This window comes from Carcharhinus amblyrhynchos, chromosome 24, assembly GCF_965287045.1.
Source record: "Carcharhinus amblyrhynchos chromosome 24, sCarAmb.v2.hapA, whole genome shotgun sequence".
Lineage (NCBI taxonomy): Eukaryota > Metazoa > Chordata > Chondrichthyes > Carcharhiniformes > Carcharhinidae > Carcharhinus > Carcharhinus amblyrhynchos.
The window spans coordinates 17,530,896-17,543,597 of NC_137347.1; the positions used below are offsets into that span (position 1 = coordinate 17,530,896).

At 41.9% G+C, this 12,702-nt stretch overlaps 1 protein-coding gene across 2 annotated transcripts in view; it reads right to left on the bottom strand.

Moving 5' to 3' along the window:
• LOC145357964 (uncharacterized) overlaps positions 1-11,895 on the bottom strand; it is a 29,393-nt gene extending 17,498 nt beyond the window's left edge. Inside the window, exons 1-6 of one of the 2 annotated variants that reach the window (XM_080211595.1) lie at positions 11,780-11,895; positions 10,250-10,331; positions 5,036-5,104; positions 3,679-3,761; positions 1,765-1,857; positions 1,454-1,616 (exon numbers count right to left, since the gene is read on the bottom strand). In XM_080211595.1, the coding sequence (XP_080067721.1) occupies positions 1,454-1,616; positions 1,765-1,857; positions 3,679-3,761; positions 5,036-5,104; positions 10,250-10,286 (445 nt within the window). In that variant the 5' untranslated portion in view covers positions 10,287-10,331; positions 11,780-11,895. Of the gene's footprint in view, positions 1-1,453; positions 1,617-1,764; positions 1,858-3,678; positions 3,762-5,035; positions 5,105-10,249; positions 10,332-11,438; positions 11,517-11,779 lie in introns of those variants that run through there. The other variant, XM_080211596.1, reaches the window with a different exon arrangement.
• Positions 11,896-12,702: the final 807 nt, after the last annotated feature.

The window sequence follows — 12,702 nt, forward strand, 5'->3', positions numbered from 1 at the left end:
TAAATCTATCAATAGTGACAGCAAATTGTACCCAGGTAAAAGTAATCAGGAAAAAACGCTAAGATGCTGAACTTCACATTAACGGGATTGGTGAAATGATGAAGTAAAGATAAAATAGTAGAATATTCACTACAACACCTAACATCACTCTGAATGACAGTCAGGTCAACAGTATGATAATACAGCAATACAAATATCAACAGTAGTTAGCACTGCTGCCTCATAGCACCAGGGACCTGGGTTTGATTCCCGTCTTAGGTTACTGTCTGTATGGAGTCTGCATGTCCTCCCCGTGTCTGCGTGTTTTTCCTCCAGGTCCTCTGGTTTCCTCCCACAGTTCGAAAGATGTGCTGGTTAGGGGGATTGGCCATGCTAAATTCTCACTCGGTGTACACGAACAGGCACCAGAGTATCGTGACTAAGGGATTTTCACAATAACTTCATTGCAATGTTAATGTAAGCCTACTTGTGACTAATAAGTAAATTTTAACTTTAAAAATTAACTCTGAATGCAGACAGGGATCTTCCAAATGGATCCTTGAGATTCCACATATTTTATGGCCATCACTGTCTTGACATTATTATTATAGATGTTGTAAAATCATCACATACAGAAACTTTGCAAATGTAATTATTTTTCAGTTTTTACACATTACAGGAATTTGCCCCATAGTCATGCAAAGGTGAAGGTCAAATTCCAGTTTTACACTCAAAGAGAATACAAAATGGTCCTACAAACGGTTGTAGCTTGACGTATGAGGGGTGTTTGAGGACTCTGGGTCTGTACTTGATTGAGCTTAGAAGGATGAGAGGGGATCTCATTGAAATTTATGGAATATTGAAAGGCCTGGATAGAGTGGATGTGGGAAAAATGCTTCCATTAGTGGGCGAGACTAGGATCCGAGGGCACAGCCTTTAGAACTGAGAGGAATTTCTCATCCAGAGGGTGGTGAATCTATAGAATGCATTGCCACAGAAGGCTGTGGAGGCCAGGTCATTGGGTATATTTACGACAGAAATAGATAGGTTCCCGATTGTAAGGGGAATCAAAGGTCATGGAGAAAAGGTGGGAGAATGGGGTTTAGGAATTTATCAGCCATGATTGAATGGTGGAGTAAACGCCATGGGCCAAATGTCCTAATTCTGCTCCTATATCCTATGGTCTTATAGGATTCCAGAAAGCACTAGGGTGCTTAGTAATTCCCATCCATCCTTACTAAGGCTGGGTTTTGTTGAGGTAATCAAAATGAGAGGTAGGTGTTATGTCACAGGTTGATAATGGAAGATAAAGGTGCTGGGTTCAACAAGGTTGTTTGGTTGTATATTGCTACCTTATGAACAATGAATGCAACTTTATATCCAATTCAGCTCAGATCTAAGTTGTATCTCTGATTTGTAGGATGTGTTTTCAAATAAGTATTCTGCAAATCAATGCAAAAGATATCTGTACCACCTTCAATAAATTCTTGAATTTCACCATTCAGCATCAGACAGAGAGTGGTGTTGCAGCATTCCATTGTACACATCTCCAGTGAGGAATTCCTACAGATGTTGGGCGTGCCTGCACAGTCTTCGCTGCAACCTGCCCAGTAGGAAACGTTGGAGGAACGGTAGAGCTGTGAAATAAAATGGACGTTCATTAAAAACAAGATCTGGGAAATCCATTGAAAGAGATGATGTCTTCAATAACACTACATTGATGAATAAAGATTGCCTACCTGTTTTCTTCAGCTCCACAGCTGAAAACAAATCAAACAAACCTACCTCGCAGTACATGTGAGTCTCAGGACATTCTTCCCAGCTGCTATAGTCCTCATAGCAGTTATATCCTGAACAGTTAAATGTTTGGCAGGAGAACTGTAAACAATTGCAAGAAAATCTATTTTATTAAATTCAATCATTAGTTTCAGCCTCATTTAAAACACAGCTACTAACACTATTACTTTACTGAGGCAATTGATTTGTTTTATTCTTTCATGGGGTGTGGCTGTCACTAGCTAGGCCAACATTTATTGCCCATCTCAAATTGCTCTTGAGAAGGTGGTGGTGAGCTGCCATCTTTAACCGCTGTAGTTGGTGTAGGGACATCCACAGTGTTTTAAGGAAGGGACTTCCAGGATTTTGATGCAGTGACAGTGAAAGAATGGTGGTATAGTTCTAAGTCAGGATGGTGGATGGCTTGGAGGGGAACTTGCAAGTGGTTTTCCCATGCATCTGGTGCCCTTGTCCTTCTAGAGTAGTGGTCATGGATTTGGAAGGTGCTCTCATAGGAGCCTTGGTGAGTGGCATCTTGTAGATGGTACGCACTGCTGCCACTGTGCATTGGTGGTGCAGGGAGTGAAGCTTGTAGTAGTGGTTGGGATGCCAATCAAGTGGGCTGCTTTGTCCAGAATGCTGTCAAGCTTCTGGTATGTTGTTGGAACTGCACTCATTCTGCTAAGCAGTGAATATTCCATCATATTTCTGACATGAGCCTTGTAGATGGTGGACAGACTTTGGGGAGTCAGGCAGTTAGTCACTCACCACAGAATTTCCAGCCTCTGACCTGCTGTTGAAGCCACAGTATTTATATGGCTAGTCCAGTTCAGTTTCTGGTCAATGGCAACTCCCAGGATGTTGGGAGTGGAGGTTTCAGCGATGGTAATGCCATAAATATCATGGGGGGGATAATTAGATTCTCAGTTGTTGGAGATGGCCATTGCCTGGCACTTGTGTGGTGCAAATGTTACTTGTTGACAATGATTGTGAACAAAATTAACATTATTGTGGATTGTAATTCCCAACAACCCAGCTAATAATAATAGTAATAGCGACAATGGGAAAATTACTGCCTGAATTTCATGCTGTGCTTAGCAAAACCTTTCAACTCTTTGTAAAATCTTGAATGCCTCCCCTGATTCTAAAGTGCTCTAACTCACTAATTTAATACTGCCTATAAATTTAACAACCTTGTATTCAAACCACATTGCAGATTATTTATGCTCCCATCACCTCAAACTACACCAATTCCCCAACTCTGGTTTAAACTTCTCTTAGAGAGGAATCAAAATCAGGACCCTGATGACCTAGTTTGCAAAGGAGATGGCTCTTGGTTATATTTCTCCCTTAGTTACAATTTGTAATTTGGAGCATTATTTGATTTGATGTATTATTGTTACATGCATTAGTACACAGTGAGAAGTAATGTTTCTTGCATACTATACAGCCAAAGCATACTGTTCATAGAGAAGGAACAGCAAGGCCCTCAGCTGGGATCTTGGGTTCATGTCACACCACATGCAGCCCCCACTATTTGGCCTGGGCTTGCAAAATCCTACTAACTGTCCTGGCTTGAGACAATTCACACCTCTTTAACCTGTGACTCCACTCAGATTGTCTGCACCTGTAAAGGCTTGATTACTTGTAAAGACTCACAAGCCAACAATTATCTTTCAATTGTGTCCTTGTCTACAAATGCTGTATTTGTGAAACCTACCTCTCCACTCACCTGTTGAATGAGCAGTGCTCCGAAAGCTCGTGATTCCAAATAAACCTGTTGGACTTTAACCTGGTGCTGTGAAACTTCTTACTGTGCCCACCCCAGTCCAACGCTGGCATCTTCGCATCATAGAGAAGGAAAGGGGAGGGTGCAGAATTTAGTGTTACAAAGATAGAAATGTTTAACTGAAAGTAACTTACATTTGCTGGAAATTCAGTTGCGTTCATTGTCATGTTTCCATAAGCCTCTGTTGTCATATCAGTTGTGTTCCAAGAAGTAGTGGCTACAAGAAAAGAAATAGACTTCATTTACATTCATATACAACTTTTGCAACATTTTCCTCTCCAGCATTGCTTCCTATGAGATGATTTTTATTGGCACACATTTTGAAGCACCCTCTTTATTTATTGACATCCTGTTTGACCATGACTAATCATAGAATCAGAATCCCTACTGTGCAGAAGGAGGCCATTCAGCCCATCGAGTCTGCACCAACTCTCTCACAGAGTTCCTTACTTAGCCCCTTTCCCCCACTCAAGCACTGTAACCTCACACATTTAGCGTGGCTAATCCAATCTAACCTACGCATCTTTGCGCACTGTGGAGCAATTTAGTGTGGCCAATCCACCTAGCCTGCATATCTTTCGACTGTAGGAGGAAACCGGAGTTTAAGAAGCGGGTTGATGGGTTTTTGATAAGAGAGGGGATTAAGGGTTATGGGGAGAGGGCGGGAAAGTGGAACTGAGCCACGACAGATCAGCCATGATCTTATTGAATGGCGGGGCAGGCTCGAAGGGCCAGATGGCCTACTCCTGCTCCTATTTCTTATGTTCTTATGTTCTTATGTAACCAGAGGCAATTCACACAGACACAGGAAAAATGTGCAATCTCCACATGGATAGTAACCTAAGGCCGAAATGGGTCTATAGAGCTGTGAGACAGCCGTGCAAATCATTGTGCCACTGTGTGTTTTCTACTTCAGTTGTCAAGTTAGAATGACTATTTGCCACAAACACTCAAAAAGGAGCCAATCGATGGTACCAGCTAGAATTTATCCAGGTCTATTTCTTTCGTTTGAGCTCAAACATTAACGACAATGGAGCAGTGAGATATTTTAATTTTTCACATCTCACTTTGACCCAAATACACCCATTTTGGAGGTTGAGTTGAGGGGGGAGGGTATAAAAATGACCTCCTGAGGCTTTAAAGGTGTGAATCATGTCCCCTTTTCAATCTTCATTTTTTTCCATTGAAAACAACTTGAGCCTGACAGTGGGCTTGAACTTAAAATCCAACTTACCAATGGCATTTGCTCCAAACCTTTCCTTAAGCATTAATAGACTTTCTGAATGTAGGGAACTCAACATGGAACTTGCTATTCACTCATGAGATGTTTAAATCAATCATATGTGAAGATTCATAAGATATCAACATAGCACAAGTATCCTGGGCATATTGCTCCATTCCTTCAACTAAGGGGAGGGGGTCAGTGAAACCCATTCCTAAAATATTTCTATAACAGCCAAAACCATACCATTCCTCTTCCAGTTGTTTTACCTGCAGTTCCCTGTGCCACGACTGCGTCCTTCCCATAGCTGAATAATGCAACGCAAATCGCAAGTAAACCTGTGGGGAGAAAACCAAACAGGCAAATGCCAAAACTCATTAAAATATAATATATTCAATATTCCATAATAATGTAATGTAATATAAATAATGGCTGTATAATTCACAACTATAGTAAAGCATTCAAAAGAATTATTGCACAATTCACATCTAAAAGTTATTAGCAAAGTGGCACGCAAGATATTTTGGGAGATTGGCAATGTAATGTCTCAATCAGAAGATGAGTTAGACACAAGGAAGTTAGTCGTAGCATCCAGCTAAACTTTTGTTCTAACCATTGATGTTGCATGAGCAATTAATGTTTGTAAGCAGTGGTTGTGTGATTTCTGGGAGAGGACTAACTGGAACGGCACGGTATCGCTACAGCTCATGCACAATCAGCAGTTTTAGACTGAAAAGTGTTTCAACACACATATACAGCATGAAAGTTATTTTCATTTAGAAAAATGTTAAACCTTTTAAATCGCAGCTTCTGGTTTTCATTGGAGTGCTCCACCTGACTTTAATAGTTGTAGTATAGCACCTAACTCTCAGCTATCTGTCATCTAACAGATGAACACACTAAGAAGTCTCATAACACCAGGTTAAATTCCATCAGGTTTATTTGGTAGCAAACGCCATTAGCTTTTGGGGCTCTGCCCCTTCATCAGATGAGTGGGGAGATCTGATCACAAACAGGGCATATATATAAATCTTCTTACAGTGTTTACCCCAGTCCAATGCCAGCATCTCACATCTAACAGGTGACACAGCCAACTGTTACCTGTCAGTTAATTGGTGGCTTTTTATATTCAAAGTAGTCAGACTTCAAACACAGTAGAAGTGACTTTCTCTGGCTTTCAGATGAGACAATAAATGGACGCCTTGTCTACCCCCTCAGGCAGATACGATAAAGACCCCATGGCACTATTCAAAGAAGAGCTGGAGCATTTTTCTATATTTGCAAAATATTTATCCTCGTACCAACACCTAAGAAAAAAATCATGGAATCCCCACAGTGTAGAAGGAGGCCCTTCAGCCCAATGAGTCTGCACCAGCTCTCCAACAGAGCAGCTTACCCACACTCTATTCCCATAACCCCACATAGTTAATCCCCCCTAACCAACACACCTTGGGACACTAAGGGCACTTTAGCACGGCAAATCAACCTAACCCGCACATTTTTGGAGTGTGGGAGGAAACTGGAGCACCCACAGAAAACCCACATAGACATTGGAAGAATGTGCACACAGGCAGTCAGCCATGGCCAGAACTGAACCCGGGTCCCTGACACTGTGAGGCAGCAGTGCTAACCATTGTGCCACTATGCCATCTACAGATGATCTGGACATTTATTTAATTGCTATTTGCAGAACATTGTTCTGTGCAAATTAGATGCTATGTTTCTAACATTGCAACAGACGTTACAATTCAAGTGCTCTTCATTGGTTGTAAGGGGTTTTGAGACATCTTGAGTTTGATAAATATACAAAAAATGGGAACTTTCTTGTTTTCCTTTTCAATGATGTGCAGAGCTCCAGTCGTAAAAATACTGCTTAAACTGAATTATCCTATTTCAAATTATCTAAGCCCTAGTTTGCAGGCCAACCAGCCCAGGACAGAAGCTAATTAGCAATGCACCTGATTTTAGATGGAGTGTCAGTTTGGGCTTTAACTTCAAAAATATTTCTTCTTTTCATAGATTCAAAGACATTTACAGCACAGAAGGAAGCCATTTGGCCCAACATGTCCATACCGATCAACAAAGATCTGACTACACTAATCCCATTTCCAGCACTTGGACCATAGCCCTGAAGATTATGGCAACGCAAGTGAGTATCTAAATACTTTGTAAATGTTAGGACAGTTTTTGACTCAACTGCCCTTTTAGGCAGTGAGATCCAGACTTCCAACACCCTCTGAGTGAAAAAGTTTCTCCTCAACTCCCCTTTTAGCCTTCTAACTGCCTTACCTTATATCTCTGCCTTCTGTTTGTTTGACCCCTCTATTAATGGAAAAAAGTACCTCCCTACCCACTCTATCTATGCCCATCAATCTTTTACACCTCTCTCAGGTTCCTCCTCAACCTTTGCTGTTCCAAGGGAAACAGCTCCAGCTTATCCAATCTTTCCTCGTAGCTCAGATCCTCCCAGCCCAGGTAACATCCTAGTAAACCCCCTCTGTGCCCTCTCCAATGCAATTACATCCTTCCTAAAGCATGGTGACCAGTTCAATACATTACAAGTGGCAATGAGTCCAGAGTTGTCAACCAAATTGTAAAGGTGAGTCACGAAAATTTGAAAAACCTCAAATCTGAGCCTAAGTCACCTCAATCTCGCCCATTGTCAGTTTTTGTGGGATGAGGGGTGGGAAATCAACTGTCCCCTCAGGAAACAGATAGGTCATTTAAATATTATAATGAGGCTGTGCAGATTTAGCTATCTTCCAGGTTAATTAAAGCTCTTGCAGAAACTGGGAGATTTAAACACCTTGAAATAATGTTTGCAGCTATTACAGCTGATAAACAAATGGAAAGGTACCTCACCATTGAGTAAAATTTCCACACGATGTAAATCTGAGAGCGAAGAGCTTAAAAGAATAAAAACAATGTAGGCGGAGCTAAATGTCATGCAGGAATGAGTCCATGTTTGATCGATGGATAAACACATTCCAATGGAAAATCAAACCAGCTTCTGTGTAAAACAGACTGCCAAGTTATTGTTGCCTATTTCACACTCGGGGTGACATGGTAGCACAGTGGTTAGCATTGCTGCCTCAGGGCACCAGGGACCCAAATTTGATTCCTGGCTTGGGTCACTGTCTGTGTGCGGTTTGCACATTCTCCCTGTGTCTATGTGGGTTTCCTCCAGTTTCCTCCCACAGTCCAAACGTGTGCATGTTAAGTAAATTGGCCATTCTAAATTTTCCTTCAGTGTACTTAGCTTATGAGGAGAGATTGAATAGATTGGGCCTGTACTCATTGGAGTTTAGAAGGCTGAGGGGTGATCTTATAGAGACATATAAGATAATGAAGGGACTAGGTAGGGTAGAGGCAGAGAGATTCTTTCCACTTAGAAAGGAAACAAGAACTAGAGGACACAGCCTCAAATAAGGAGGGGGGGGGGTCAGTTTAGAACAGAGTTGAGGAGGAACTTCTTCTCTCAGAGGGTAATGAATCTCTGGAATTCTCTGCCCATTGAAGCAGTGGAAGTTATCTCGTTGAAGATGTTTAAGTCACAATAGATAAATTTCCCACTGATAAAGGAATTAAGGGTTATGGGGAGCAGGCGGGTAAGCGGAACTGAACCACTTTCAGATCAGCCATGATCTTATTGAATGGCAGGACAGGCTCGAAGGGCTAGACGGCCTACTCCTGCTCCTATTTCTTATGTTCTTATGTACCCAAACAGGTGCCAGAGTGTGGCGACTAGGGGATTTTCATTGCAGTTTCAATGTAAGCCGACTTGTGACAAATAAATAAGTAAAACTACAGATAAAAACTAATTGCATTCTTTTTCTCCTTTTCTCAGTTCCCACGCAATGAAATATTGTGCAATAATAAATAGATTTTGCAGGTTAGCTTCAATGTGTGATTTTTTTTGGACCACACCTTTGGCAGAAGTATTAACCCATTTAATGATTGGCTATGGGACAAACAGGTAGTCAGATGCCACGGCCTCAATCTTGACTGGGTTGGGGATTTTGGATCTTTGAATTCACTTTCTCCATCCAGGGACAAGTCTGACTGACGGGCTCAACTTGCTCATAGTCAGGGACCCTATGCCTGGAATAGTAATAGCATAAGCTGGGGAGAAGGTTAGCAATCCTGGGGCAAGTCCACATTGGAGGTAGGGTGGTTATTGGAACGCAGGTTAGCTTGGCTGGCTGCAAGGAAGTACTCCTGTTTCTTCTGATAAACTAGCAGTGCTGGAAAGGCACTGACACACTTGCCTATCTTTAATGCGCCGTGTGCCTGGAAAACTTGGCTGAGGTTAAATCTGGAAGACAACTAAATCTGCATAGCATGGCAACAATGTTTAAAGGATCAACCCATCTCCTAGGAGACTGCTCATTCCCCCTCCACTTAAACTGGAAATGAAGAGGGTTGAGGTGAGTTGGGCTCGGATTTGAAATTTCACAGTTCACCTTCACATTTAACCCAACACAAACCCTTGTTGAAAGGAGCTTCTAATCCAATTAGCTCCCTGCTCTCTGTGTACCTTGAACAATGTAACTCTTGCAGGCAGCTTTAACAATGGAGGTGATATAATGTCAAGTGAGATAATGAGAGCAGGAATGAGCCATGAAGGGTCAAGCAATGTGTAAAAAACAGCTGAAATCTGTGTTTAATATATTAATGTTTTGTGGTTCATCTACAACATGACAACTTAAAAGGGGCAATCTTGAGCCCGCACTCTCCATCTGTGGGAATGGCGATGGGGACTCAAGATCTCTGGTTCTCGCCACCCCTCACTGGTGATGTAATCAGGTTCACACCCCCCCAGTGGCTCTGACTGTTTGGGAAGGGGGCTTTGGGGCGGGGGGGGGGTAGGTGTCTGATGCTGGTGATGTTTGCGGGGGAGTGGAGGGGGAAGGAGAATAACATGCTGGTTTTCTGTCCGATCACCATCTTTTGATAAAATTCTCACCCTACTGCCCACCATGGAATTGGAGCAGGTGAGAGGCAGACAATGGAAATGTCTGTTGACCTCGGGCGGGATTTTCTGGTCTCGCTCAAGCCAGGCCATCAAATCCCTATATATCTTTTCCTATTGCCAGTCACTTGGATCTCAGTCTTGCATTTAAATAGTCACACTTTATCCAGTTGAACTGCGAGAAATAGTTTGCAGGATTTCAAATCTTGTATGAGGGTTATAGATCCTTCCCTTTTCAACTTAAATGGGCGTGAGGAATGATTTAAGTCATCTAACGCTACACTGCAGTACGAATAATTAATGTTCTATTTGATTGAATCATGGAAGGTTAACAATGATGAGAGTGATGTGAGGAAGTACATTACACTGTAAAATTATAAGTGTGATCACTACCCAAAGTATTTTGGTACTGGAATGCTAAAAATTGCATTGTTTACTTAAGATCAATCATCAGAAATAAATAACTTTTAAGGTGTAGTTTATCCTCAAAGAATACACAAAGAGGAGGTACCTATAAAATGTTGGACTTTGGTGCTTCTGGCCACCATTCTTCACCCCTGACAAAAATTCAGCGGGCTGGTCACCAAGAGATTCTGAAATAGAGTAAATTATTGCGAATAATTAGCTCACATATCTTCACTTTTCCAAATACTTTCTGACGTCAACAAGTGAAGACATCCAGTCATGAATATGTCAATCATACAAGACCATCAAATGGAATTTTCTACAATTGTGTACACAGTGATTAAGATGAATGCTTGAAGAAATGACATATGGAAGTCTACGCAAAGTCACATTGACAATCTTGGATTTTAAAAACCATCTTCTGTAGCATTGTTTAGTGATCAATAGCCCTTCCCCTTCCCCCCACTTTCCTGCCAATCTCAGCCATGCCAGCTGGATTCAAAATGTTGCAAAAGGACAACACAGTGAAAAACATGCCCTCTCTCCACCCCCTCATCCCACCCTTAACATGGATCTGCCCACCCGCTTACTCTACACCTGAATCAAGCGTTGAGTGCAAACACAAATGTCCTCGCTCAGTTTAAGTTTATTTATTTGTGTCACAAGTAGGCTTACATTAACACTGCAATGAAGTTACTGTGAAAATCCCCTAATTGCCGCATCTGGGTACACTGAGGGAGAATTTAGTATGGCCAATGCACCAAACCTGTGGGAGAAATCCAGACCACCCGGAGGAAACCCACTCAGACACGAGGAGAACGTGCAGATTCTGCACAGGCAGTGACCCAAGCTGGGAATCAAGCCCGGGTCCCTAGCACTGTGAGGCAGCAGTGCTAACCACCAATGCCACCCACAGCTATACTGCTGCTATCCAAAGAGATGAATGGTATGTCTGCTGGGAAGGGATTTACTGCTTTAATGAACCTGTACTTATCGAACCCACTGCTCAAATGCTTGCATCCACCAGGTCCCTTCCACCAGCCCACCCCCCGCCCCCCCGCACCACCCCAACCCCTCTCCCCATTTGGGAATTCTGCTGCATTTCAAAAATTAACATGAGAGTAGGTGAATGGCATGATCACTGAGATTTGCAGGACAGTCATTGAAATTATAACAAAAAAAGCCTTGTGAGATGTAAGTTCTGTAGGAATGGCTACATGCTAAAGAAAGCCTCAGACACATGATTTCTTGGCAATTCTTTCTTTCCACTATAAGATATACTTGAAAAAACATACCTTCTATTTCTAAACAAAGCAGTCTGAGGGTTGCTGCAACTAGCTGGATTCAAGCAATAAACAGGCAAAGGATGGAAGCATCTATCTCAGCTGCTTAGCCCAGGTATTAAGTGTACAGAGAATTGAATTCACTTACACAGAGAATGGCACTCATTTATACACAGAGCCTGTTACTCACTTCATATAGAGAGTGGGACTCACTTATATACGGAGGCTGGTACTCATTTACATAGAGACTAATTCGCACTTATACACAGAGACTAGTACTCATTTACACAGACAGTGGTGTTCACTTAAATACAGGCACATTTACTCACTTGTACATATAAAGTGGTACTCACTTTCACAGAGACTGCTCGTAACAAAGACTGTTCCATCCACATCGAGACTGGTGCTTATCCAACAACCGCTCTTAACACAGAGACTTATATAAAGTGGGTACTCACTTATACAGAGACTGGTCCTATCACAGAAAGACTAGTGCTTATACAGAGAGACTGGTGCTTACTTAGAGAGGCTGGTGCTTACACAGAGACTAATAATTATAAAAGGCTGGCATTCAGAGACTGGTACTCACTTACACAGAGACTGGTACTCATTTACACAGACACTGGTTCTCACTTACGCAGACACTGGTTCTCACTTACAGTTGAGACATCTGATTTTTTTTAGGTTTTATTTTTCTTAAGGATGAATAATCCCATGATGCTTTTACAAGTAAAATACAATCTCTTGGTTTTACGCAGTATACAAGTTTGGACTCTTCCTGTCTCCGATCAATGTTTCCTTAAATGACTGCCAATCTTGCCTTTTGACTATTTAGACCTATACCCTAATCTAAATGGTAAGCACAAAAAGCAGACAATGAAGTACTTATGGTATATAGACACTATTGTAATGTAGGAATAGCAGTAGCCAATTTCCACACAACAAGCCCCTGCAAGCGTCGATGCGACAATCACCAGGTAATCTGTTTTTGCAATGTTGATTGTGGAATAAATATTGTCGAGGGCAGTGGAGATAAGTGCCTCTGTTTTTCCTTCAAAATAACGTCATGGGATTTTTTTTTATGTCAACCCGTGAGAGCAGACAAGACCTTGGCTTAATGTCTCATCCAGAAAGTGGCATCACTGACAGTGCAGCACTTCCTCAGTACTACACTGGCGTGCCAGTTTTGATTGTTGTGCTCAAGTCCTGGGATTAGACTTGAGCCGACAAGCTTCTGATTTAGAAGCAAGAGCATGAGTGACTGAGCCTTGAATCA